Here is a 27,821-nt window from a genome sequence, read left to right as displayed (position 1 = left end):
CATTGGTCATTATCCAGTCCTGAAACCTGAGGAAGAACCTCCCAGTTTACCAGTCAACAGCACCAGGAGGGCAAGTATGCCAAAATGTGAATCCAGAGCTGCCACTGAAATCTCGGCTAAAGCAAGAGACAAAGGGAATTTTGTGGGTTCCTCCTCAGGCAAACTCATCCGAGAAATTTTGAAGGGAGCCAAAATAAGGTTTTAATAAGATTAGGGAAATTCCTCTAGGGCACGGATGCACAAATATTTCAGGCCTGAGGGTCACACGTTTGTGTGTGTGTGTGTGTGTGTCGAAAGTCACTTACCTTTTCTCGCAGCTTTTTCGCGGTGGGGGGGAGCGCTTCGCTGCTCCCCCCGCGAAGTTCAGGCCGGGGGGGGAGGCTTCCCGCCTCGCCCGGCCGAAATTCAGGCCGGGGGGGGAGGCTTCCCGCCTCGCCCGGCCGAAATTCAGGCCGGGGAGGAGGCTTCCCGCCTCGCCCGGCCGCGAACACGAAAGTAAAAAAAGAAAAGAAAAAACGTCCCCTGATAGGCTACGTGACGATTCACGTAGCCTATCATGGCTAGATCTGGAAAGTCAGCCGTGATAGGCTACGTGAATCGTCACGTAGCCTATCACGGGTGACTTTAAAAAAAAAAAGCGCGTACGCGAATGGCGGCCCCCATAGGGAGCCGCCATTCGCGTTCCTTATTTAGTTGCTGTAGTCTACGTCAATGTTTACGTAGACTACGGCGAAAATAAGGGCAACGCAAATGTAAACAATGTAAACATTGACGGAGACTACAGCGACCAAATAAGGAAGGGGAATGGCGGCTCCCTATGGGGGCCGCCATTATCCGTACACACTTTTTTTTTTTTAAAGTCACCCGTGATAGGCTACGTGACGATTCACGTAGCCTATCACGGCTGACTTTGCAAATCTTGCCGTGATAGGCTACGTGAATCGTCACGTAGCCTATCAGGGGACGTTTTTTTTTTTCTTTCATTGCAATGGCGGGGGCGGCAGCCGGTCGAAAGACCGGCTGCCGCTCCCGCCCCGCTCGAACACCGGACGAACCGCCAGCCGGACCCGCCGCCGGGAGGGACATTCAGGGAAGGTAAGTCCCGTCCCGGGGGGGGGGCGGGGGGGGCGGAGGATTTCTCCCCGAAACTTGTTCGGGGGGCCAAACACGTTGGCGCTCGGCCCCCCGAAGTTTCGGGGAGAAATTCTCCGCCATCCCTAGGGGAGATAGGATAGTGCCATTCAAGTAGTTGAAAGGTTGTCCCAGAGAGGAAGGTGAGGATCTCTTCTCGATCATCCCAGACTGCAGGACACGGAATCATGGGTTCAAGTGACAGGAAGCCAGACTCTGGCTGAACATCAGGAGAAACCTCCTGACTGTTAGAGCAATACGACAATGGAACCCATGACCTAGGGAGGTGGTGGGCTCTCCCGCACTGGAGGCATTCCAGATGAGGCTGGACAGCCATCTGTCAGGGATGCTCTGACTTGGATTCCTGCACTGAGCAGGGGGTTGGACTTGATGGCCTTGTAGGCCCCTTCCAACCCTACCTTTCTATGATTCTATGATTCTATGATTCTATGATCCATGAGATTTTTGTTCCTGTCCACAGACTATGTGAGCATGTCCTGTTTGCAACCGCAAACACAGAGGCAAGCAGGAATGTAATTCTTGGGAAATTTTATACAATATCCCCGAAGTGTGCCTGGATTCGAAAGCAAGCATTTCCGAAAATGAAAATGTGTGCGCTTCCACATTTGCCTACTTCTGCATTTTATGCGTGCAGACGTGTACAGATGTGACTGGGAAAATAAGAGAATGAAGGGTCGGCTGGCAGCATGGGACTCCCTCCCCTGCACCCTCTCAACCCCTTGTGGTCTCCTTGCAAGGAAGGAGACCATGACAGGTTGACAGGTAGCAGAAAACCGCGAGCTTGCCTGACTTGGCTGTGTGCCAGATCATGCAGGTTTGGTGGTCCGTGAGCTGGCATCTGGGGGGCCAAGCTGGCAGTAATCCACTGAGCTTCAGCCTCCAACCACATGCCCTCACCATCCCTAGTTCCACCATGGAAACAATCACCGAGTGGGGTGGTGGGCTCGCCTTTGTTGAACGTTTTCAAGCGGCCGTCTGTTGGGGATGCCCTAACTCTGGATTTCCTGCAACAAGCAGGGGGCTGGACAAGATGACCTACACAGACCCTCCAGTTCTACAATGGCACATCCACTGGTTGTGAGGAGGAGGGCAAAGTCCAAAGCAAAGAAACACAGACTCCTAGACTTACATTCTAAGCACCAAAACCAGGGGCAGTAGGGATTTCATTAAATCTGTTCTGCCTGTGTTTTGTGAATTGCCAGGCATCTTTTGTTCCATCATCTACTCACTGATGGAATTGGAATTTTTGGAGTGGATATATGAGAATTTCATTCCACTTGTGCCAATGCACATTAGTGCTAATTTGCAGTTTTGCTAATGCACATTAGTGCTGATGAACATTTGCACACATGTGAATGTGCACTAATGCAGATTGGCGCAAGTGCACAAATCCCACGTAAAAGAAAAACAGCCATCCTCACTACGCAGAATCTGAGCAACTCCAAAAAAGGCAGTCTGCTGCTGAATTCACATGTCAGACTTATGGAAATGTACATTAGCACTAATGAGCAAAAAAGGCAAATGCTATTTTGAGCTGCAGTAATTTAGAAGCAGACCTTCCAAATCCCAGGAAGTTCTAGTTAGGGGTGGGCGGATCACTCACCATCCGTTCCACAATGGTGTCCGCGGGGGGGGGGGAGCGATCCGTTCCTCCCCCTGGAATCCATTGAAGCCGGCTCTGCTACGCCTAGATCCTGCAGAGCCAGCTTCCAGCTTCTCTTTGCTGGTGAATGTAGGGATGTACGAATCCCTTACCAGGCTCCGCGCAGGGGCATCCGCAGTGGGCGGGAGGCACTCCATCCTCCCTGGCTGGCTCTGCTCTGGAATCCTCCCTGGCCGGCTCTGCTCTGCAGCAGCTCCACAGAGCCGCTGGCCAGGGCCGTCCGCAGCCGGAGTTCTGGCCGTGGCCGGGCTGCTGCGGTCGCAAATGGTGGCCATCATAGCAGCCGCCATTTGCATCCTGCCAGGCTGCCATGATAGGCTACTTAAGTATTTATGTAGCCTATCATGGCAAAGAGCAGGGACACAAACAGCGGCCGCTATGCCATTTGCGCCCCTGCTCTTTCCGTGATAGGCTATGTAAGTATTTACATAGCCTATCACGGCAGCCTGGCAGGACGCAAATGGCGGCCGCTACAACAGCCGCCATTTGCAGCCGCCGCAGCCAGTTGAGACCAGCCACCGCCAGAGCCGCCGCCGGAGCTTATGCTGCCTCCACATCTGCCCCAGGTAAGCTTCATCCTGGGGGGATTCCACAGGGTGGCAGGGGGTGGGAGGCCATTCCACCACGGGTTTCGGGGGGCTGAATGCCAGTTCATTCGGCCTCACTGAAATCCGTGGTGGAATTCTCTGCCAGCCCTAGGCGAATGTCAATACAGTCAGCAGCCATTGCCATGCCATATCGCTGTAAGTCAGGCTCTGGATGCAAATGGCATAGTAGGTGCCATTTGCAGCCGTAAAGCTGGTAGATTAGCGTAAATGCAGCCATTTACGGCTGCATTTAGGCTAATCTACCAGCTTTACGGCCACAAATGGCATCCACTACACCATTTGCATCCCTGTTTTTTGACATGATAGGCTACGCAAATATTTGCATAGCCTGTCATGTGAACAGGGATGCAAATGGCGTCCAGTACATCAAAAAACAGGGACGCAAATGGCATAGTGGATGCAGTTGTAAAGCTGGTAGATTAGCCTAAATACAGCCGTAAATGGCTGCATTTATGCTAATCTACCAGCTTTATGGCTGCAAATGGCGCCCGCTATGCCATTTGCATCTGGAGCTTGACTTACAGCGATACGGCGTGGCAATGGTTGCTGGCCATATTGAAATTCGCCAGGGACACGTAGCAGGCAGCCAGCTCTGTAGGATCAAGGCAGCGATGGATCCAACCCAGATGGATTCTGCGCGGAGGCAGAGGTGAGTACTCCATTCCGCCACAGGCCCCAATGGGGCTGGATTCTTGGAATCCGGCCTCATTGGGGTCCGTGGCGGATTTCTCCCCCATCCCTAGTTCTAGTTTCCATCTACTCAGCACTGGTTAGGCCTCATCTTGAGTCCTGTGTCCAGTTCTGGGCACTGCAGTTTAAGAAGGATGCAGACAAATTGGAGAGGGTTCAGAGGAGGGCAACACAGATGATCAGGGGACTGGTAAAAAGCCCTACAAGGAGGGCTTGGTTGGTTGGTTGGTTGCCAATTGGTTGCTGCCAATACTTGGGAATTGGTATTGGTTGCTGCCAATACTTGGCAATTGGTTGCTGGTTGGTTGCTGCCAATACTTGGGGGCAAACAACTACAGAACCTCAAAAGGGCCACATTTAGCTTGAAAACAAGCTATAATCGGCACTTTTGAATCTCCATAATTGTTTGCTGCCTTTTTTTGGTGGCAAATTGTTGGGGTTTCTGCTGCTACACTGTTGAAGTTGAGCAGTGCAGGAGCAACAATGTGGGGGGGGCACTGAAGTCCATGGGGGGGCCACATGTATTCCCCTGGTAGAAATGGCAGAGAAATCTGCAATAGATTCAAATGCGCTTGTATTTCTCGGATTCCAACCAGTGGATTCCGCAGGGGACTGGTTTTGTCCCAATTGTGCAGACTCCACAGAGTTGCAGACTGATTGTACGCTGAGCTAAAACCAATATGCAGAATCTTACATGCCACTGACAGTTCCATAAATTGTGGCAGACCGTTTTGCATCCTTTTCCAAAGGGGGGGGGGGCATTCCAAATCTGTCAATGAGTGGACAACAGAGAGAAGGAAGCTTGACAATCTGTGAAGCAGAGATGGAACTGATTTCACAAAATCCATACAACCCTACCCTACCCCTGCCTTAACGGATGCACTATTTAAACAATATCAAGGTGGCTAGTTCCAGCATCAGCACTACGGATGGTGTGGGCACCCGATTCCATCCTGGAATCCGGTGGAACACTCCCTGCCCACATCCCCGAGCCCTGCCTGCTGAGCCTCCACCCCACGCACCACCTTCCCACATTTGGTGAGCAGCCCGCACTCACCCTGGCAGCCTTGTAGAACTCCGCCATTGCCGTTTCTTGAAAAATAAAATGGTGATTGCAAAAAAGTGCAGATTTGCGTATGCACAAAAATGCACATTCTTGTGAACGTGCAGATTTGCACAATTTTGTAGGGATGTACGAAAGTTCCGCCACGGATCTCGGGGAGGCCGAATGCCAGGGTGCCGGCCGGCGGTGCCGCAGAATCACTGCGGAGCACAGCTGGCCAGCCGGGATTCCGGGGGGGAGGAACAGAGCGCCTCCCCCCCGGCCAGGATTCCGGGGGTAGGGACGGAACGCCTCTCCCCCACCATCAACATAATCTGCGGAAAGGTAAGTCACTTTCGTACATCCCTACAATTTTGTGATCGCCATTTTATTTTTCAAGAAATAGTGACTGTGGAGCTCAACGAGGTTGCTGGCATGAGTGTAGGCTGCTCACTGAGCATGGGAGGGGCTCAAGCACAGTTTGGGGACCAGCAAGCGGGGGCAGGAGCTGGGTGGGTGCCTGGAGAACCTAGATGAGGTGGATTTGCACATCTAGTCACCATTGCCTTGGACCTAGATGGCTGTCTGTGATGGAGCGGTGGACCTAAATCCAATATTGTATGCAAGTGTCTGCATACAAAGTCCTGGACACAAGTTTGCATCATCACAGGGACATTCCAGAAGACAGCTAGTTGGGTCAGTCCTCTTTTTAGGAAACCCTCTTACCTCCAGATCCCTCAGCACAGGATGATCTTCAATGCCAGGGAAAAGCACCCTCATCGTATACATCCGGTAATCCAGGAACGGAATGCCAGCTCCATCTAAATCGCTTGTTAGCTCATGGATGTCAGTCTGCAGTTCTGCAAATGCTGTAATTGGATGGGGGGGGGAGCAAACAATGCTGGAATATTAATTGGGAAATAATTAACCTAAGAGGATAAGATCCAAGGTGGTGCAGCAGATGGGGGATCAGACTTCAACAAGAGTGACCCAAGTTCAAATCCCTACTCAGCCATGGAGCTCATTGAGGTGCCCAAGGCTTGTCACCATTGCTCATCCTAACCTACCTCATAGAGTAGCTTAGCCCATAAGAATAAAGTAGGATCACCCTAATGTAGATTGCCCTGAGGACTTTGTGGAAGGATGGGACACAAACGTTACAGACCATAGAGAAATATCCCAAAAAGGAAAAAGCACCTTCTTCAAAGCATGGTTTGGCTAAGAAAATATCATAATTTAGAAAGTGATATAATCAATGCACACACAATACACCAGGCATGGAGAACCTCACATCTGGGGCCAAATCCAGCCGTCCTGGGGTTCTCCAGATGGCCACACCCCCTTCACCTGGCTCAACCCCCTTTCTCGGGATGGGTGAATGAGAGATTTGGAAATAGCTAGGAATCTCTGAACAATGTCTTGCTGCAGGGATGTATGAGAATTCTTTTTGGAGGAGAAAACTCAATGTATTTTTCTGGGTTGGCCCACTGCATTTCATTCTGATCCCCCCTGCTGGTGTCAATTCAGTCTGTAGCAAGCTAAACCAAAACACAGGTTCCATTCTTTTTTTAATGGCTGTAATTTGTGTAAAAAAAAAAAAAGGATCTTTAAATTCATGCAAATGGTGTCATGATTTTTTTTAAAAAAATATTTGCAGTCTTGCACAAGTGCACATGATCACAAGTCCACCTGTCCACTATGTAGCCCCACATATTCCTCTCTTGTCAGTATCCTTGTCAGTTTCATCATCTCCACACACTACTTCATTTAAGCCAGCAGAGGCATATTCCCAGCTTGTCAAATAACTTGTCAGTTCCCCCACCCTTCATTCAGGAATAGGGATGGGGGAGAATTTCTCCCCGAAACTTCGGGGGGCCGAGTGCCAACGCATTCGGTCCTCCAAAGGATGTTCGGGGAGAAATTCTCCACCCCCCCCGGGATGGGACTTACCTTTCACGAATGTCCCTCCCGGTGGCGGGTCCTGGCGGCAGTTCGGCAGGTCTTCGTCAGGGGCGGGGGCGGCAGCCGGTCTTTTGACCGGCTGCCGCCGCCGCCATTACAAGAAAAGTAAAAAAAAAAACACACGCCCCTGTGATAGGCTACGTAACGATTAATGTAGCCTATCACGGCTAGATTTGCAAAGTCAGCAGTGATAGGCTACGTTAATCGTCACATAGCCTATCACGGGTGACTTAAAAAAAAAAAAAGTGCGTACGGCTAATGGCGGCCCCCATAGGGAGCCGCCATTCGCGTTCCTTATTTGGTCCCTGTAGTCTACGTAAAGATTTACGTAGACTACGGCGAAAATAAGGGCAACGCATTTGCGTACGTGCTTTTTTTTTTTTTTTCAAAGTCACCCGTGATAGGCTACGTGATGATTAACGTAGCCTATCACGGCTGACTTTGCAGATCTAGCCATGATAGGCTACATTAATCGTTACGTAGCCTATCACAGGGGCTTTTTTTTTTCTTTTGAAGTTCGTGGCCGGGGAGACGGGGCGCTTCTCCCCGGCCTGAATTTCGGCCGGGCGAGGTAGGAAGCCTCCCCCCTGGCCTGAATTTCGGCCAGGTGAGGCGGGAAGCCTTCCCCCATGGCCTGAAGTTCGGGGGGAGCAGCGAAGCGCCTCCCCCCCACCACGAAGCAAGCTGCGAGACCAGGTAAGTGACTTTCGTACACTCCTATTCAGGAAGTGCCAAAGTGGAGGATGAAAGTTGCATAAATGGTGCCCCCCCGATGCACAAAATATTTCCGGAATCAGAGGGGAAAAAAACTACTACATTCCGCCGCCACTGAAATGCTGAGGAATCCCATTGGACTTAAATGGAATGGAATTCCCAGCACTGAACATTCCTGTCTCACTGCTCATCTCATGCCCAATTCCTGTTTGTGATCTCTGCTCAGTTTGCACAAATGGGAGATTTGCACAAGTCAAACAGCAATCGAATGGGAGATGGGTGCGAATCTCCCAAAATGTGTACTCATCTCCTCCATAGACTAAAGCAGGGCTGATTCAGTCTACTGAAAAAAATTGTGCAAATTAGGAAATTTGTGCAAATCAAATTGGGCCTCAGGAATGAGATGAAAACAAGCACATGTTTGACAATGTGCAAATATTTTCAATGGACACATCCTTGCAGTCAGGGTTGTGTTCAGGGCTTCAAACAGGATGTGCTTGCATGTTTTGCAAGCAAAAAAGAAATTCTCATAAATCCCTCCCCGTTTCCGGCAACTACTGCTTGTTTGCTTGTTTCCCAGATTCTGTGGAGTCCCCCTAGCCTCCCATTCTCAAAAGTTGTAATGCCTCCCCTAAGGTTCAGTTATGGGCAGTAAGAGCTTTAAGCTAAAATACGCTGGCATTTTTTGTTTCCCCTCCCCTGCCCCACTTTACCTTTGATCTGACCCCTTTGCCTTCAGCCTCACCACTACTGGATTGCAGCCTCCAAGAGCTTCTCTGAAATGGAATTTGTGTCCTTGGACTGAAAGCAGTTCCCCACCTCAGTGCTAAAATATTGCCCAAGGCTTAGTGGTGGAGCCCTTCTATGACATGCCGGGTCCAATCACTGTTACCTCCTGTTAGAAGGACCATGAGAGCAGCAAGGGTGGGAAAGATCTCAGCCTCTGCTCAGAGAACTGCTGTCTACTGGAATAGAGACAGAACTATGTGGACTGATCGTCCAACTTAATGTGAAGGAGTTTCATATACCATCAGATCCCTTTTCCTCCATGTCCGACTTCGTTAGCAGGTAAATTCCAACTCTTTCCCAAGAAAACTGGAACTCTGGACTCTACTGTTCCCATATCCCTCTCATTCTTTTGCTAGCAGGTCCTTTCATTCTTACCCAAAGTAAGATAGCTAATGGGGCTATGCCTCTTGGACCTGGATTTCAAAATGGTTCCTTCTGTTTAACCACACACACACACACACACACTGCATCAAAGACAGGGATCCCCCAGAGCCTTTTTGACTCCTTCCATTTGCTGTACCTTCCTTGCATTCTAAGGCGACCCGGGACTCCAGGTTGTCCATTTGCATCTGAAGCCGTTTGAGGGTGAGGTCGCTTTCGCGGGACTTGCGCTTGTAGGCAATCAGCACAGCCACAATGAAGATGATGAGGAGACCTCCTGCCACGGCAATGCTGACAATGGCAGGCAGGCTGAGTGGGCTGTCTGGGGAGATATTCACCATCCCTGGGGAAAACTCCATCCCTCCTACACGAGCCTACAGGTAGAAGGAGGAACAAAGAAAGCTTGCTAAGTATGAGATGCTTTAGAACAGCCTTCCCCCAGCCTGGTGTCCTCCAGATGTTTTGGACTACAACTCCCATCTTCCCATAGTGGATAATGAGAGTTGTAGTCTGGTATTTCTGGAGGGCACCAGGTAGAGAAAAGCTGTTTTAAAGAGCCCCTGCAAAAGCCCAGAGTCCGGTACTGGTTTGCAGTTCTTCAAACACTAGGTTTCTAGTCCTTATGATTCCAAAGAAAGATATGCCTGAAAGAGTATTGTCAACACCTGCTGATGAAATATCAGAATCCAGGGGAGTAGCTGAATCAGATTCACAGTGTTCGGGAGCAGGGCTTAACTGGCCTGCAGAGCTCCTTGTCTCTTCCCATAACTAGCAAAATAGGAGTAAAAGCTAAAGAGCAAATTATGCAGAAGAAGAGAAATTATGCAAATTGGTTGAATTTTGCATTCTTTATACAGGTTGCAGAATCCAGCCTCTCTTCAGGAAGTGAATCACATTTGCCCTGCAGTGCATGAGAGCTGTTGCTTACCATCACTTTGTGGCGTCCGGTGAGATTTGGGGACTCACACAACAGCTGCACATCTGACACTGTGACCACACAGGGCTTCTCACCAACCAGCACAGTGTAATTCAGCTTGGCATTACCTCCTGCCACAGGTGGGATCAGGTTCTTCCCCTGGGACAAGAGACGAGAGAGAAAAAACAAAAGCAGAAAAGGTATAGCATCAAGGTGCACAGACCTGTGGAATGGGTATGAAAGCTTGGCTCATCACTGGCTTTGAAAGCAGGTGGCATGGCATCTGACATGATGTTTTACTGAAACAAGTGGGAAGCATGGTGGGACAGTGTAGCAGTATATCCCCTATTTCAGGTATTCTCAGACAGATGACCAAGACCATTCTGGTGTTAGTATGATAAGGACCCCAAAGACCTGGTTGCTACAAAACTACAAGTCCCAGGCATTCCAGTAGGATAATATTTCTGGAGCATGCTCAGGATCATCAACTCCTGCTGGAGTTCAAGTGATGTATAGTTCTCCATGCCTCCCAATACAAACACATGGAGCATGGAACACTACACATCCCAAGAACCCTGGGTGAAAATGGTGTTTCCAGTTAACTGCAAACCTTTGGCAACAACTTCAACAAGCTCCTGCTATTTCCCTCATACATTCCTTAGGGTATCTTTTTTCAGTGGAGGGGAGAACTGGCAGGGTGAGCTGATGATGGCAACTTCCCCCTGCATTTGGTTTTTCCAAGATTTCTCAAGAAAGCCTCAGGAGGACCAAAGGCTTTTGTGCATGTTCTCTGAGAAAGCTTGGGAAACCAAACGGTTTTACAATTCAAGCCAGAGGGAGGTTTGCCCATTGCTTGAGATTTGGGAAGGACGTGGGACTGCTTGGCTCAGGCATCATTCTACTCCAGAACATCAGTTCCTCTCCCCGTACCTTTAATATAACAGGGGTTCCTGGTTTTAGTTCCAAAATCCCAGCAGGGTTGAAAGCCTCAAAGACAGGGTTCGGGTAGTAGGTGAAATTGGTTTTGTTAAGGATCAGCAAAGAGTGGACGTTGTCCAAGATGAAGCCGAACTCATCTGGCCGCTCGGTGAGGTCAGACTGGTTATCCGGATCAACAGCTAGGGCTGGTGCTTGACAGATCATCTCCGTGTCGTTTTGCACTTCACAAACCTAGAATGGATAACCCACAAAGGAGTTTCAGGACAGGGCGGCATGCGTGTGCCACATTAACCACAGCAAAAAAGCCCAGAAAACATATTACAGCTGGCAAAACTAGAGACAGGGGAGAAATTCATTCAGTTCGCATTTTAAGCCACATTTACCAGATTTCACACTTTTGAACCACTCTACGAACCGACACTCAATTATCCTATGAAATTTGCACTTTCCAAATTTTGCAGTAGATTTCTCCAATCGAAACCAGCATACGTTGGGGGGGGGGGAATGCCCCCAAATGCATTATATTAGGAAAATTGCTTCCGAACAATGTCTACATTAGGCAAGAATGCATTTATTAGGAGAAATGTGCCCCAAATATTTACAAATGCTCATACAAAATAATAACAGAAATATTTTTTTTAAAAAAATATTGTAGTTTGGGATAAACCAAATTTAAGTGCGGAAAAATGAGAAACGGTGAGAAACTGAAATGGACAGATTTGTCTATCCTGATGTAAAACCACATAGGTCAAGGGCACAGCTACAGAGGAGGGAAGCTATTCCGCAAGATCAATAGGCAAAGTGACAGCCACTCAAAAGAGTTATTTAGGCTGTAATACTATACTCACCTGTGAGGCACCCCCATTGAACTCAATGGGATTTACTTTTCAATGGGATTTACTTCTGAGTAGACATGCATATGTTTGCACTGTTGGATTTCTGACCCACCTTATACACAGGATTATCAGCATGTGTGGTGGAAAGGAGAAGGTTGGATAACTTTTCCACAGTCTGTCTTACTGGGAGGTGTTTTGTTTTGTTTTTTAACGTTATGGAAGACATTTAGTTTACAGATGTGTGATTGTTGTTTATCCTGAACTTCAGTTTATACCACTGCCTTCTTCTACTGGCAAATAAACCTGCTTCGTTTTATTGCCCTATTACAGCAGATGTCTGGAAGAACACTTTTTCCTTGATGCTGCAAGAGCACGATTATCACCCTGTGTTTGAAAGCACAGATTATTTACTCTGCAATATTAACAATAAGAAAAACAAGAAGTAGTTTTAGTAGTAGTAGCGGAAGTCATGCAGAAAATGGCTTCTTGTGCCTCAGCTCCGGTTAATATGTGTCAGAATTCATTAAAATGAATGTGCTTGACAGTTATCTGGATTCTCTCTCTCAGCATATTTGCCAGGGCTTGCAGTATTAGGAGAAAGCTTGGAGGCTGGCATTAGCTGCTGCTATTGTTTGGGTTTTGGCCTGAGGCTAAAACAAATGAACCCAGATTGAACTGAAACTCATCTTGGTCGTGAATATACACCAACTCTTCCACTGATCCTTGGAGAATGCACCTGTCTTCACAGCCTCTGTCTAAATATCAGTCAGAAGTACCCAGCAATTGGCAAAGTTCAGATTGGATGTAACTGAAGGGATGTGTTAATCCTCTCCACTGCAGAAAACTCCTTTGCATCCCATGGAAACCTTCAAAGACATCACCTCCAAATTTACCTTTGGAACCAATTCCAACCAGTTTACTTTTTGCAGCCGATTGATAATCTAGGGATATGTGGAAACTAGTGATGGGTGGGCTTACTCTGAGTGAATTCATTATTTACTCAGAAAGTAACAAATCCATCCATGTGATCCTGCATGAGAGTTCTCTTTTAATATGAAATCTCATTCTGTGTATATGAGGTTCTGGACAGGTGCAATGTCAAGAGGCACTTTGGGAGTTGTAGTTTAGACCCATGATGTCATGCACTACCCCATCATGTGCCCCATTTCTGATTGGTTGTTTTCATGTGGCCTGCCTGCATGATGATGTCATAGAATCATAGAATAGTAGGGTTGGAAGGGGCCTATAAGACCGTTGAGTCCAACCCCCTGCTCAATGCAGGAATCCAAGTCAGAGCATCCCTGATAGATGGCTGTCCAGCCTCGTCTTGAACACCTCCAGTCTGGGAGAGGGCCCCCCCCCCCAGGTAATGGGATCCATGGTCATATTGCTCTAACCGTCAGGACGTTTCTCCTGATGTTCAGCCAGAATCTGGCTTCCTGTCACTTGAGGCCATTATTCTGTATCCTGACTTCTGGGATGATTGAGAAGCGATCCTGGCCTTCCTCTCTGTGACAGCCTTTCAAGTCCTTGAAGAGTGCTATCCTATCTCCCCTCACTCTTCTCTTCTCAAGGAAAACATGCCCAGTTCTTTCAGTCTCTCCTCATAGGGCTTTGTTTCCAGTCCCCTGATCATCTTTGTTGCCCTCCTCTGAACCCTCTCCAGCTTGTCCGCATCCTTCTTAAAGTGCAGTGCCCAGAACTGGACACAGTACTCCAGATGAGGCCTAACCAGTGCTGAGTAGAGGGGAACTAGTACTTCATGTGATTTGGAAGCTGCATTTCTATTAATGCAGCCCCAAATAGCATTAGCCTTTTTTGCAGCCACATCACATTGGCTCATATTCAGCTTGTATGTGATGTTTGGTATGAAGATGGACCTGTAGAGTCCTCCTACTCAGAGCTAGAGCTGTAGCAGTGGCAATGATGATGAGGGAAGCAGTTAGCAGTTAAAGAAACTACTTCAGGTAATTTGGAGGGGGGTGTCTAGGTGGTAGGCTGATTGAAAATTTTGGGGGGATTGTTTAATACTTTACTGTGCATGGTTTGAAGCTTGCAATCCATTCAGAACATGACAGCAAATTTGTAATAAAGCAATCCGGGTTCTCTACACAGGTGAGCATTACCAAAGGACAAGTTCTGACAAGCTGACCAATTATGAAAATCACAGGCATCAGTAGTGGAAACCCCTGGAATAATGTTGCTAATCTTATTAAAATACTTTTGGCTTCCCTTGACATTTCTCAAATGGTTCATTAAGAATGAATGAGAATTTTGTTTTTGCTCACAAAACATGCGACCATGCCCCATTCGAAGCTCCAAATAGGGATGGCGGAGAATTTCTCCCCGAAACTTCGGGGGGCCGAGCGCCAACGTGTTCGGCCCCCCGAACAAGTTTCGGGGAGAAATGTCCCTCCCAGAGGCGGGTCCGGCCGGCAGTTTGGCGGGTGTTTGAGCGGGGCGGGAGCGGCAGCCGGTCTTTCGACCGGCTGCCGCCCCCACCATTCCAATAAAAGAAAAAAAAACACACGCCCCCGTGATAGGCTACGTGACGATTCACGTAGCCTATCACGGCTAGATTTGCAAAGTCAGCCGTGGTAGGCTATGTTAATCGGCACGTAGCCTATCACGGGTGACTTAAAAAAAAAAAAAAAAGCGCGTATGGATAATGGCGGCCCTCATAGGGAGCCACCATTCCCGTTCCTTATTTGGTCGCTGTTGTCTATGTAAAGATTTACGTAGACTACATCGAAAATAAGGGCAACGCTATTTGCCTGAAATTTGCCTGAATTTCGGCCGGGCGAGGCGGGAAGCCTCCCCCCCGGCCTGAATTTCGGCCGGGGCGAGGCGGTAAGCCTCCCCCCCGGCCTGAACTTCGTGGGGGGAGCCGCAAAGCGCCTCCCCCCCACCGCGAACAAGCTTCGACGAAAGGTAAGTGCCTTTCGTCCACCCCTAGCTCCAAATGCAAGCACAACTCTGTCGAAAAGATTCACAAAGCGTCAAACACGTGCTCACATTTGTCTCATTCCCCATTTCCAATTTTGATTTAGAAAAAAGAAAAGAAACCTAATTTGCACAAATTTCCTCAGTAGACCAAATCAGCCTATTTAGCCTATGGAGGAAATTTGTGCAAATTTGGAGAGATTTCCACACGTTCGGGGAGATTTGCACAAATCTCCCATTCAATTGCTGCTTGATTTATATATGTTTCCCATTCATGCAGAACAAGCAGCAATCATGAACGTGAACTAGAAATGGCCACGAGGTGGGTGGGGAGGCGATATGTGCTTGTCCGCCCATTCCTACTCCACACTCACTTCAAATGACACTCAGGGAGGAATCTTGGCAGCAAATCTGGATGCAAGCAAACTCATGGAATAGAAGCAAACTGAAATAACCCTGATGGGGCTGAATGGAAATGACCTTCCCAAATTCATTGTCCCAGTCGCAGATGGCAACTTTGGGAGGTGGGCATTTTGGAGATTTTTTTTTCAGAAGTGGGGGCAAATGTATTCAAAGTGTTGGAGGTAGGGATGCTGGAGAAATTCGAGATGGATTAAAATGAGCTTGGATTTCTAAGAATCCGACCTGTGGAATCTACTGCAGAGCGCCCCCCTCAGGCCGTGTGGAGTCCATGGACTTTCAGATGATTTTGTTACTTTCCCGAAATGTAAGCATATAAATCCATAGTAAAATACATATATTTCTGCTGAGGAAATGGTGAATGGAATGGGGGACAATGCACTAAATGTTACGTACTGAGGTAAATTATGTAAATAATTACGTAATACTTACATAAATACTTAGGTAATTATTTTTTGTATTTTTCCACATGACCAAATAAATAAATAAATTCACATCCATCTGTTGGTGGATGATGGAACAAAAGGCACCTGACAATCCATGAAACACAGATGGAGCAGATTTTACACAGTCCATGCATCCCTAGTTGGAGGTAAGCGCTTACTGTTTAGTGGTGTGAGTGGTGGGTTTGAATTTTGTTTTCCTTAAATGTTATTCTGGTGCTGTGACCCCACAAACTGGAAAATAATCTCACCCCAACTCACATCACTCCTGAATGTCACCACAACGCACTTTTGAGGTGAAAGGTCTCAGTTGAGAAATTTCCACTCAGCATTAGCTGAACTCTCACCTTAAGCCTTCCCAAACTTGGTGCATTCTAGATGTTTTGGATACAACTACCATAAGCCCCAGCCAGCATGGTCAATGATCAGGGGTGATTGGAATTGTAGTCCAAAACATCTAAATAGAGGGCTGGCTGTCATAGAGTGGTTTACTAGAGTGGTAAATGACACTGTGCTAATGGAAACTAGATACCAAACTGTGTGCAAGAACGGAGTCCAGCTAATGTTATGTTTGCACAAGCACAGTTGCATAATTGGTTGTGCCAGCAGCTGCACAAGCAGCACAACTGGCCGCACAACTGTTTGTGCAACTGCTTGTGCAAGGACTTTCACAACAGGAAGATGCAACAGAGTTCTACTAGTGTTAATTGAGTTTGCAGAACGACACTATTCTCTATCGCCCAATGTCTTCTATAGCTGCAATACGCCAAGACTTTTTGTCTTGGTAACAACATTCGGCAGGTTTTTAGGCCTTATGGAGAGTTACCCATGGGCTTAAACCTTTCCACCTGAATTCTATCAGAATTATCACACAATCCTATACATGTTTACTCAGAAGTAAACTTCCACTGAGTTCAATGATACTTACTCCCAGGAAAGCATATGTAAGATTGCAGCCCTAAACATGCTTGATCTTGGGCTCAATCAATCATGCCAAAATGTTGGACAGCTTGCAAACATCAACTGTCCTGACCAAAGGTGGAAGGATCCAAGGAAAACAGTGTGAAGTGTCACCCTGTTGTGCAAACAAACTAGCAGAATTCAGAGTTTTGCAGAAGCTCCTGCAAAATGCCAGCAATTTTTGCCAGCCTTACAACTTATTTATGTATTTATTCATTACATTTCTATACCACCCAATGGCCAAAGCTCTCTGGGCAATTCATAACAATTAAAACCATAAAAAGAAACATGATAAAATACAATATAAAAGGTTAAAAGTTTAAAACTACTGTATAAATAGAAAGGAGATAATGTCTGTGAACTCAATGTATGATATACAACTAAGATAAGAACTAGAGTATAATAATAATAAGCATTTGTTGTGTAAGGGGAGCCAAAGGTAGATATCTTACAATTGTAAGATATGTTTTAGTGTATGTGTATTGTTGTTGTGTTGTTGTTGTTGTGTTTTGTTTTTCTCTTTTAAAGAAAATATTATTTAAAAAATAAAACTACTGTATAAATTAAAGATAAAAACAAAAATAAAACTTAGCAGCAGTGGGAAGTTTTAAAATATAGTAACTGATTTAAAACAGAAACTGAAAAAAAATAAAATACCTGGGGAAATAAGAACCTGGCACTGAAAAGACCACAAAGTAGGTGCCAGGCAAGCCTCTCTGGGGAGCTCATTCCACAACTGGGGTGCCACAAGAGAAAAGACCCTCTTCTTAGTAGCCACCCACCTCACTTCCTTTGGTGGGAGCTCCCAGAGAAGGACCACTGAGGATGATCTTAGGGTCCAGACAAGTATATAAGGGAGGAAAGGAACCTTCAAGTGACCTTGCCCCAAACCATTTGGGGTTTGAATGTTAATACCAGCACTTTTAATCAAGCCCGGAAATGGACTGCCAGCTAGTGCAGATGGAAAAGTACTGCCATAATTTATCACATTGGCTAGCCCCTGTTAACCATCCTGCTGCCCTAGTCTGGACCAACTAAAGTTTCTGAACCATTTTCAAAGGCAGCCCAATGTATAATGCATTCCAGTAATCCAGATGAGATGTTACCAGAGCATGATTAACTGTACCTAGCTGTGTAATGGAATCCACTGGGTTGAAAAAAATAGAATTGAGTCGCATATGGTCTTGAGAGTCCTTCCCTGAACTGGCACCACTAATAAGCTAGAAAGAAGCAGACCTCCTGGAGCCAGCCTCCTCCTTCCTCATCCCCCACACCCCATCTTCAATTTCGCCAGTGAAATAGGCCAAGCCATTCTCCATTAAGTTCTCTGACAGCACCGCAGAGCAAATGTGTTGAGCTAAATCAGAAGTGACACAGCTCAGGCTGGTCTCACAGATGTGCCAGGCTCAGCGTGCAGAATGAAATGGCCCACACCATCTGCATGTAACGGCCTGGCTCCTCACTACCACACTTAAGCAGGAGTACGGTCCGCGCCAGCTCCAGGTTTCTGAAGGCCCTTTGTTGAGGCCCCCTCCCTCAGTGAGTCGACCTTCACACCGCCACTGTCACCAGCTTCTCTTGCCCCTCACCCTCTTTCTCATCATTGCCCCCACTTGCTTGCTTGATGGGCAGAGAGCCGGGGAGCAGGCAGGCTGGGGCATCTACTCTTCCTTCACACCACCAGCATTGTCTGGGCCACAGTGACAGGCAGACGAACAAGCAGGTTGCAATGGCGAAGAGGAGGTTGAGCAAGTCCAGGGCGTTCTGCTGGACTGTCTGCCCTCGGCAGTCGCATGGAGGAGGTAGCCCCACAAACCCCTCCACTGGCCCAGTTCAGTCCTTTCCTAAAAAAATAGTTTTTATTCTACTTGTTTATCTTTATAAATGAAATAAACAGTACCCACAACCTAATCAGTAACTACAATTTCCCAACAATACAGTATTCTTAGGAGGACACAGCAATAACGAAAAAGAGAAAAAAAGAAAAAAGAAAAGAAGAAGAGGAGAAGGAGGAGAAGAAAGCATGAATATATGGGTGTGTGTGTGTGTGTGTGTGTGCGCGTGTGTGTGTGTGTGTGTATATATATATATATATATATATATATTTGTTTAAAACGATTGAATTTAAACTCCATTACACACAAACTTCAAATCCTATTCTACTTAAAAATTATACCTATAACATTGGCGATATTACAATTCAATACAGCATACATAATCAACCTTACATCTCCGTATCATATCATCAGTCTTATAGCAAGGGAGCAAGCCTACAATTCATTTCCAGTAACCATATATTGCCCTTCAGTTAACAGATATAATAGTAAAGCTTAGTCCTGATCTTTCTCTCCTTTGGCCAGCTCGTCGCTGCTTTACAGACTGTCATACTCACATTGACGTGTTCCTTCCCACCATACTTTGCTCGGATCTGAGGATTCTGGATGAGGTCCAGGTTCGTGCCCCACACTGTAATGGGTGTATTTCCACTGATGGGCAGATAAAAGAAAAGCAAAATCAGCGGAAATCTTTCTATCCAATCCTCCAGATGTTTACTAAGAATTAAGGATAGCAGTCACAAAGTCAGAGAGGAAATGTCCACAGAGATTGACATTTCCTATCATTGGTTTTTGGATGCTCTTGTTTTTAGGGTCCAATTAATGCCAATTCAGCAGCTCCACACTGCTAAAGCATCTTGCCAGTAGCTGATGGTACTTGAGCTGTGGATATGCGGATCAATAAACCTTTGAAAGTATGCCTGTTATTTCTGTGGGTTTATAGGCAACCTGCTGGAGGAATTTCATTTTTCATTTCTGTTTTCCAATCATGAAATGCCAATTTCTTCAGAGAACCTGGCAGCCAATATGAATTTTGGCCAGTTTCAGCTACATGTCAGTTCACTTAACATAATCTTTCGTTCTTTTATCCCCCCCCCCCGCTTTTTGCTCCAAGGTAAGACTGTGATTTGATTTGCACATCCATGTTTTACTCACAGGTACCATTCATCATAGGTTCTCAAATTTGAAAACTGTATGAACAGTCAGTGATCCTTGAGGGCATCCATTGTTCTTGCAGTTGCACTGCTTCAAGGGTGAAACTATCATGAGAATGAAGATGGTCTGGTGCAAAAACTCTGAATCATGATAATAATGGAGGCCACGTAAATATATTTGTTAATGCTAGAGATGCATGAGAATTTCATTTCTGTTTGCAAATCATGTGAATGTAGAATCATAGAATAGTAGGGTTGGAAGGGGCCTATAAGACCATCGAGTCCAACCCCCTGCTCAATTCAGGAGTCCAAGTCAGAGCATCCCTGACAGATGGCTGTCCAGCCTCATCCTGAATGCCTCCAGTGTGGGAGAGCCCACCGCCTCCCTAGGTCCTTGGTTCCATGTCCCGTTCGCAACCCCAAACATGAGTTGGAGTGCTTTTTTTCAAGGAATGTTTGCAAATTCCTGAATCTCCAGTCACATTTGGAAAAATACATGTTTCTTAAAAATGTACTCTTTGAAACAGGCATTTTTTTTAAATGCATTTCCATGCTTTGGATAATGGGGGAAAGTGCACACTTTTGAAAAAACAACCAAAAAACAACCAGAAATGCACACATTTCTTATTAGAAATGTATGCTTTCCCCATTTGAATTAGACAAACAAAAACAGGTCAAAAATGAAAATGGGAGTGAGCTAAAACAAGCTTCAAAGTGATTTTTGGCAAATTTAGGTAAGCCTAAACATCACTGGTTCTCCCATCCCTAGTTAATCTTATTCATGGAAATGTAAACCATATGCAGATTTATAAAAAGCCTGTGTTGTTATCTAGTAGTAGTGCCAGATTAAGGCCCAATGCTATACATGTTTTTAGACAGAAAAAAGTCCGACAACTCCCAGCATTCCCCAGCCAGCAGCATGGGCTGGGGAATGCTCAGAGTTGTAGGACTTTTTCTGTCTAAACATGCAGAGGATGGGGTCCTGAATGAAGTTGTTTCTTTTCCATTCCCTGCCCCCCAAATGGGAAGTCTGGTCATCTAATTAATCTTAAACCTTTTAAAATCCTTGCAATAATTAAAGCTACTAATTGATTTAGAAAAAGCACCTGCAGAAAGAGGATTGGGAGGGGGGAGGCAGCAGCAGGTAAATTGGTCAGCCATGTTTTAAACGCCCCAGGTCTCTGAAATATTTCGGTTTCATAGTGGAGCTCTAAACCAATGTTGTTTGGAGGAGAAAGGAAAGCTGCACCTCTCATTTTTAAAGTATCTTAAAAGGAGTACATGAACATTAATGACCAATTTCTCTCTTCACTGGGCCAGGCGTGGCACAATTTACATGTCTTTCAGTTGCTTCCACACTCAAGGGACAGTGAGGCCTGCATGATATCTGAGCTCCAATTGCACTGAACATTTTTCTCCATCATAAGAACATCAGAAAAGCCCTGCTGGATCAGACCAAGGGTCCATCTAGTTCAGCATTCTGCTCACGCAGTGGCCAACCAGCTGTTGAACCCACAAGCAGGGCATGAGCGCAACAGCACCCTCCCGCCCATGTTCCCCAGCAACTAGTGTACACAAGCTCGCTGCCTCTGGTACTGGAGGTAGCATATAGCCATCAGGACTAGTAGCCACTGATAGCATTTTCCTCCAGGAATTTGTCCAATCCCCTTTTAAAGTGTTTTAAATTGGTGGCCATCGCTACATTCTGTGGTAGCAACTTCCATAGTTTAACTCTGCGCTGTGTGAAGAAGTCCTTCCTTTTATCTGTCCTGTCCCATCAACAACCAATGTAAAACCATGCCCGGTGTTGTATTAATAATATTATTATTAATAATAACATCTTTATGCTTGACAGCCAAGAAATATAAATTGCCCTCCTAACACTCCAAGAGCTCAGTTAAGGACATCATTGGTCCAAGCATCCCAAAATATGTTAAGTCAGGAGAAGGATGAAAGTAGGGGGGACCTCAGGCCCTAGGGTCAAATCTGACCTTCCAGGGGTCACGCCCCTTCCACATCCCTTCCTCTAACCCCAGCCCCTTTACCCCAACCACCAAAGTTTGGATGGTTCCATGGCTTATGTGCAGTTTTCCCCCCATTCTAAAAGGTGCCTCCCCAAGGGCTTAGATAGTAGCAGTGAGAGCTTGAAGCTACATTATGCTCATAAAAGTTTATATTTTGAAAATATATTGGCCCCACTGTTTTACCCTCAGCCCTGCCCCACCCCTGGAATGGGGTCCCAAGAGCATCTCTGAAAATGAATCCAGTGCTCAGGCTGAAAGAGGACCACCACCCCTGGATGAAAAATATCATCAAGCTTCAAGTTATAATGGGAAAAGCAGATGTAGGGATGTACGAAATTGGCCTTACCTGGCTCCGCCGGGTTCCGCTGGGGGGGGAGGCGCTCCATCCCTCCCCCCGGAATCCTTGCTGGGGGGGAGGCACTCTGCGCCTCCCCCCTGGAATCCTGGCCATCTGGCTCTACTCCACCATCAGCTGGCTCTGCCATCAGCCGGACATCCAGCCGCTGGCTAGCAGGGACGCAAACAGCGGCGGCCATAGCCGCTGCCATTTGCGTCCCTGTAGTCAGCTGTGATAGGCTACATAAATCTTTATGTAGCCTATCAAGTCTGACTTTAAAAAAAAACAAAACGCGCGTATGCAAATGGCGGCAGCTACGGCCGCCGCCATTTGCGGTCCTTATTTTTCACTGTCTTAGTCTACGTAAATATTTACGTAGACTGAGACGGCGAAAATAAGGAGAACGCAAATAGCGTAGCAGATGCTATTTGCATTCCCCCTTCTTTTCACCATCTTAGTCTACATAAATATTTACGTAGACTAAGATGGGCCAAAATAAGGAACGCAAATGGCAGCAGCTGTAGCCGCCGCCATTTGCGTACGCGCGTTTTTTTTAAAAAAAACTCAGACGTGATAGGCTACATAAAGATTTACGTAGCCTATCACATCGTTTTGTTTTTTTTTAACCTAGCCATGATATGCTATGTAAATCTTTACGTAGCCTACCACGTCTTTTTTTTTTTTTACACTGGAAATGGCGGCGGCGGCAGCCGGTTGGAAGATCGGCCGCCTGAGCCGCCGCCGCCGGAGCCACCACCGGAGCCGCTGCTGCCCAGAAGATCCGCCCCAGGTAAGTCTCATCCCGGGGGGGATCCGTGGGGGGGCGGGGGGCAGGCTGTTCCGCCACAGAGTTCGGGGGGCCAAATGCACTGGCATTTGGCCTCACCGAGATCCGTGGTGGAATTCTCTGCCATCCCTACTCAGATGTCCAGAGAATCCACAGGAGGATGCAAACCTAGGTTTCTCTTGGAGGAGGGAGCAACCCTATGGCCACTCGACAGAGGCAGGGCAGCCATAGGATCGTTTGGTTTCCTGGATCTGAGGTCAGAGTCAGGGTGCTGACCCTGAAGCCAGGAGTCTGAACTCCCCAGACCTCCCCCTCCCCCTTGCAGCCAGCACAGACAGAACCACACTGGATGGCCCTCCAAGGTCACAAAAGGAAAGGGGGAATGCTGGTGGGTCGGGAGGAGAGGCGACTGGGGAGGCAGCTTAGGCCATATCCCCAAGCCCCCCCATCCTCCTTCTCTTCTACTCTGCAGAGCCCCAGAGCAGGAGGAGCATGGAGTCCTCTGCACTCCTCCCACTCTGCATTGGATGGCTGTAAGGATTGTAGCCTAAGTCTTAGGGATGTACGAAAGTGACTTAACTTTCGCGGATTATGTTGATGGTGGGGGGGGAGGCTTTCCGTCCCTCCCCTCGGAATCCTGGCCAGGAGGGAGGCGCTCTGTTCCTCCCCCCAGAATCCTCGAACGGCCAGCTGTGCTCCGTGGCAGCTCCCCGGAGCAGCCGGCCAGGCCCGGCCCGGCCAGGCCAGAGCCGCCCGCAGCCAGATTTCCGCCCGCGGAGGGCTCTGGGTTAAAAAATAAATAAAAATCCATGCACGCAAATGGCAGCGGCTATGGCCGCCACCATTTGCGTTCCTTCTTTTTGGCCATCTTAATCTACGTAAATATTTACGTAGACTATGACGGCAAAAATAAAGGGGAACGCAAATAGCGTAGCGGGTGCTATTTGCGTCCCTTTTTCTTTCACCGTTTTAGCCTACGTAAATCCTTACATAGGCTAAAACGCTGAATCAAAAGGGGACGCAAATAGTGCCCGATATGCTATTTGCGTTCCCTTTTATTTTCGCTGTCTTAGTCTATGTAAATATTTATGTAGATTAAGACGGTAAAAAGAAGGAACGCAAACGGCGGCGGCTACGGTTCTGCGTACACGGGTTTTTTGCGTACACAGTTTTTTTTTAAAACCCACCCAACCATGATAGGCTACGTAAAGATTTACGTAGCCTATCATGTCTTTTTTTTTTTTTTTTTTACACAAGCCTGGAAATGGCGGTGGCGGCAGCCAGTCGGAAGACCGGCTGCCGTCGCCGCCGGAGCTGCCGCTGGAGCCACCGCCAGAGGTGCCGCCGTCCGGAAGATCCGCCCCAGGTGAGTCTCGTCCCGGGGGGGATCCGTGGGGGGTAGTGGCAAGCCATTGTGCCATGGAGTTCGGGGGGCCGAATGCACTCACTGAGATCCGTGGCGGAATTCTCTGACATCCCTACTAAGTCTTCGTTCAAGGATAGTCAGGTAGTAAAGCACATGAAAAAGATCCTAACCCCCCCACATCATATTTTTCACTCCCCAGGGATTTAAGTAGAAAATGGTTACATTTGTTCAGTTGAAGCAGCAAACAATCTTCCCTTTGCCAGCACAGACAGAAAAGGGAAATGTTACTCCCCTTCACCACCTATGATGTGTTGGATGGAGCACTCGATCTTCTTTGCCTTTGACCCACCTAGCATTGGAATGTGGCCCCTGAAAGCTTCTCTGAAATGGAATTTGGCCCTTGGGTTGAAAGGGGTTCCCCACACCTGTGTTAGGCATGGAGGGGGGAAACAGGGAACAACTGGCGATGTGGGGAAGGGAGCACAGCCATCTGGAGAAACCCCGAAGTCCAGACTGAGACTCCAGGCAGGGTGGATTTGGCTCCTGGTTCTGAGGAAGCATCACTGCTTTACTGCATATGGAGATGCTCTCAGTATAACCTTGTCAAGGGCTCCTTGGAGGCCTCTCTCAGTCTAATCCAGTAGCCAAGTCCAGACACAGACAAAGGGATTCTTTTCAAAGCTTTATTCCTCTTTTACAACTTAACAACTCTACTGTTAGCAACTAGATATGAGCAGCAGAGTACCTATGCCTTAAGTTGGAACAGTTGGTCCCCATTTGAAAGGAAATCACTGGCAGACCCCTGAACTTAAGGACTAGGGAGAGTCCCTCCCCTTTTCCCTTGGATCCTCAGGGCGCAGCCATTGTTTGCACGCCAACCGGGCACTACGCCTCCTTTCTGCGCACTCCATTTGGCGCCGCTCTCTGCGTCGGCGTCGCGCATCCATCAAGTCTGCTTCCGGCGCTCTGTCACTCCCAGGACTGCTATCTAAGCTAGGAATGCTGGTGGGAGGAATCTCCGTCAGCTGTTGGTCCTGGGAAAGAGGAGCGCGCTCCTCTCCCAGGAGTGACTCCTCTTTCTCAGAATCAGAACTACTCTGGGATTCTATGGGCTCAGTGTCCACCCTGACAAACCTGTAACCCAGGTGGCTTCCCACTTGGAATGCCGGAGGAACTCCACATTTGTGAATTCTGATGTGACCTGAACTGACCTGCATCTCTCGCACTAATGTGCAGATTGGAGTGTAGACACCCAGCACATTTCACACTTCTGCAAATGTTGGAAGTAGGGATGTTGGAGAAATCCACAATAGAACCAAATGAGTTCAGATTTTCATGAATCTGACACGCAGATTCTGCTGCACACCAGCTTTCCCCCTATCAGATGGATTCTGCAGACTTGTGAACCGTTTTTCTATCTTTCCTGAACTTTGCACAAATGCCGTTGTACAAAAATACACACAATTAAAAAAAAAAAAGCTGGTGGAAAATGTTCATTTCCCTCCATGGGCTAAAGTGTGAATATGTGCACTGGGGGGAAATTGTGCATTTTCACACATGCAAATTGGCGCAAACACACATCTGCACAAAAGCACAATTGTGCCTATTCAGGAACAAAATAATTCCAATGCCGTCAATGCACTGATAACAGAACAAAAGTCACCTGACAATCCACAAAACACAGATGGAACAGATTTTACACTATCCGTACATCCCTAGTTGCAAGACAGTTCATGGCCCAAGTGACATATCAATGTGCATTTAAAAATGTATATCTTGAGAGACACTATGTTTGGAAATGTGTATTTGAATGCACAGGTGAAGATGCAATGGGACAGAAGAGATGCAAAAGGAACAAAGGCTGGATTTTTCCATCCCTGTTGACCACAAAGGGCAACTATGCAAAGTGTGTGCATTTCCCCGACTACCCTGTGCAAAGGCTGATGTTGCATTAGCTAGGCTGAACAGAGCACTAGGGAATGAAAGTGACATTTCTCTGCTAAAGAACCTGTTATGTAGGCCAGGGATGGGCAAAATGTGGCCCACGGGTCACATGTGACCCCTGTCGCCCCCAGTGTGGCCTGCCCCCCCCCCGATCCCAACCACCGGAATTCATGCTGTCAGCAAAATAAACATCACATTACCACAACAGAGTGGCAACTAGGTCAAATTTAGTTGGTTCTCATGTTAAATTTAACCAAGTTACTGGTTCCAGTAAAAAGGTTAAATTTAACTTGAGAACAAGCTACATTTGACCAAGATACTGCTCCACAGTGATTTGCTGCTGAAATTCAGTAGCAACCCACTTTTTTTGCCTTTACCATGTTGTAGAATTCTCAGGGGTGCCTGTGGTAGGAGTATGGCTTGGGGTGGGTGGGGAAATGGCTCCTGGATCCCCAATTTTTTCCACCCCTCATCTAGGTCCAATGATTCTTTTGGAGACATTTGACAACTGCGCTCCATACTGTGTTGCCCCACCAGTGATGCCCCCCTTGAAATGGCGTCATTACCTGACAATGCTCCATTCTGGCTCAATCCTCAAGATGGTTGGATCCTCCACATATTTAAACTTTAGCTCCTTGTGCGACTTAGCCTTCTCCAATTCTTTATGTAAGGTGGCCTTGTCCACCTTCACAGACACATCCACCACATTCCTCTCCAAGCCATTGCTGAAAGCCGTGGTGTTGCAGACAATGTAGTCTGCGGTTCTCCTGTCAGGAAAATCAAGCAAAACAAACTGAGCCAAGCGAGGTGGTGCAAAGACAAGGTCTTCTGCTATATTTTAGCTGAAGGAAACAAATATTGCTGGGGTGAAAGGATTCTGAAATTTGAACTTGGAGGTCTTTACCTTAAATTTCAAAATTAATGTTATGCATCTCAACTAGCAGTTGTCTGAAATTAGGGATGTACGAAAATCACTTACATGTTTGCAGATTATGCTGATGGTGGGGGGGAAGCATTCCATCCCTCCCCCCAGAATCCTGGACGGGGGGGAGGCGCTCCATTCCTCTTCCCCTGGAATCCTCCTCGGCCGGCTGTGCCCTGCGGTGGCTCCGCGGAGCAGCTGGCCAGGCCCAGCCAGGCCAGAGCTGTCTGCAGCCGGATTTCCGGCCACGGAGGGCTTTGGGAAAAAACACACACCCATGTACGCAAATGGCGGCGGCTATGGCCACCGCCATTTGCGTTCCTTATTTTTGACGTGTTAATCTACGTAAATATTTACGTAGACTAAGACGGCGAAAATAAGGGGAACGCAAATAGCGTAGTGGATGCTATTTGCATTCCCCTTATTTTTGCCGTCTTAGTCGATGTAATTATTTATGTAGACTAAGATGGCCCAAAATAAGGAACGCAAATGGCGGTGGCCATAGCTGCTGCCATTTGCGTATGCTTTTTTTTTTTTTTTTTTACTCAGACGTTTTAGGCTACATAAAAACTTACGTAGCCTATCACATGGGTGTAAAAAAAAACCCCAAAAAAACCTGCAAATGGCGGTGGCAGCAGCTGGTCGGAAGACCAGCTGCCGTAGCCACCGCTGCCGCCTCCGGAGCTACCGCCGCCCAGAAGATCCGCCCCAGGTAAGTCCCATCCTGGGGTGATCCGCAGGGGGTGGCAGGGGGTGGCAGGCTGTTCCGCCACAGATTTCGGGGGGCCGAATGCACTGGCATTCGGCCTCCCCAAGATCCGTGGTGGAATTCTCTGCCATCCCTATCTGAAATTAACAAACTTAGGGCGCAATCCCAACTAGATAGGCGACTGCCTCCGATATCGGAGGTGACCGCCTATCCAAAGCAAGGCAGGAGAGACATGGGGGGGATCGTTCCCTCCGCACCTCTCCTGCCTTGCTATTTTTTGCTAGA

At 47.4% G+C, this 27,821-nt stretch overlaps 1 protein-coding gene across 1 annotated transcript in view; it reads right to left on the bottom strand.

The window, feature by feature from the left end:
- PLXNA4 (plexin A4) overlaps window positions 1-27,821 on the bottom strand; it is an 820,970-nt gene that overhangs the window by 105,670 nt on the left and 687,479 nt on the right. Inside the window, exons 15-20 of the mRNA XM_084809045.1 lie at window positions 26,472-26,672; window positions 18,851-18,944; window positions 10,848-11,087; window positions 9,930-10,076; window positions 9,141-9,375; window positions 5,882-6,024 (exon numbers count right to left, since the gene is read on the bottom strand). Of these exons, the coding sequence (XP_084665171.1) occupies window positions 5,882-6,024; window positions 9,141-9,375; window positions 9,930-10,076; window positions 10,848-11,087; window positions 18,851-18,944; window positions 26,472-26,672 (1,060 nt within the window). The remainder of the gene's footprint in view (window positions 1-5,881; window positions 6,025-9,140; window positions 9,376-9,929; window positions 10,077-10,847; window positions 11,088-18,850; window positions 18,945-26,471; window positions 26,673-27,821) is intronic.

This window comes from Heloderma suspectum, chromosome 7 (genome assembly GCF_057233095.1).
Source record: "Heloderma suspectum isolate Gila_16-S chromosome 7, 16-S_ref, whole genome shotgun sequence".
NCBI classification, from domain to species: Eukaryota; Metazoa; Chordata; class Lepidosauria; order Squamata; family Helodermatidae; genus Heloderma; species Heloderma suspectum.
The sequence above is the reverse complement of the archived record's forward strand: the minus strand, read 5'-3'. Positions and strand labels throughout refer to the sequence as shown.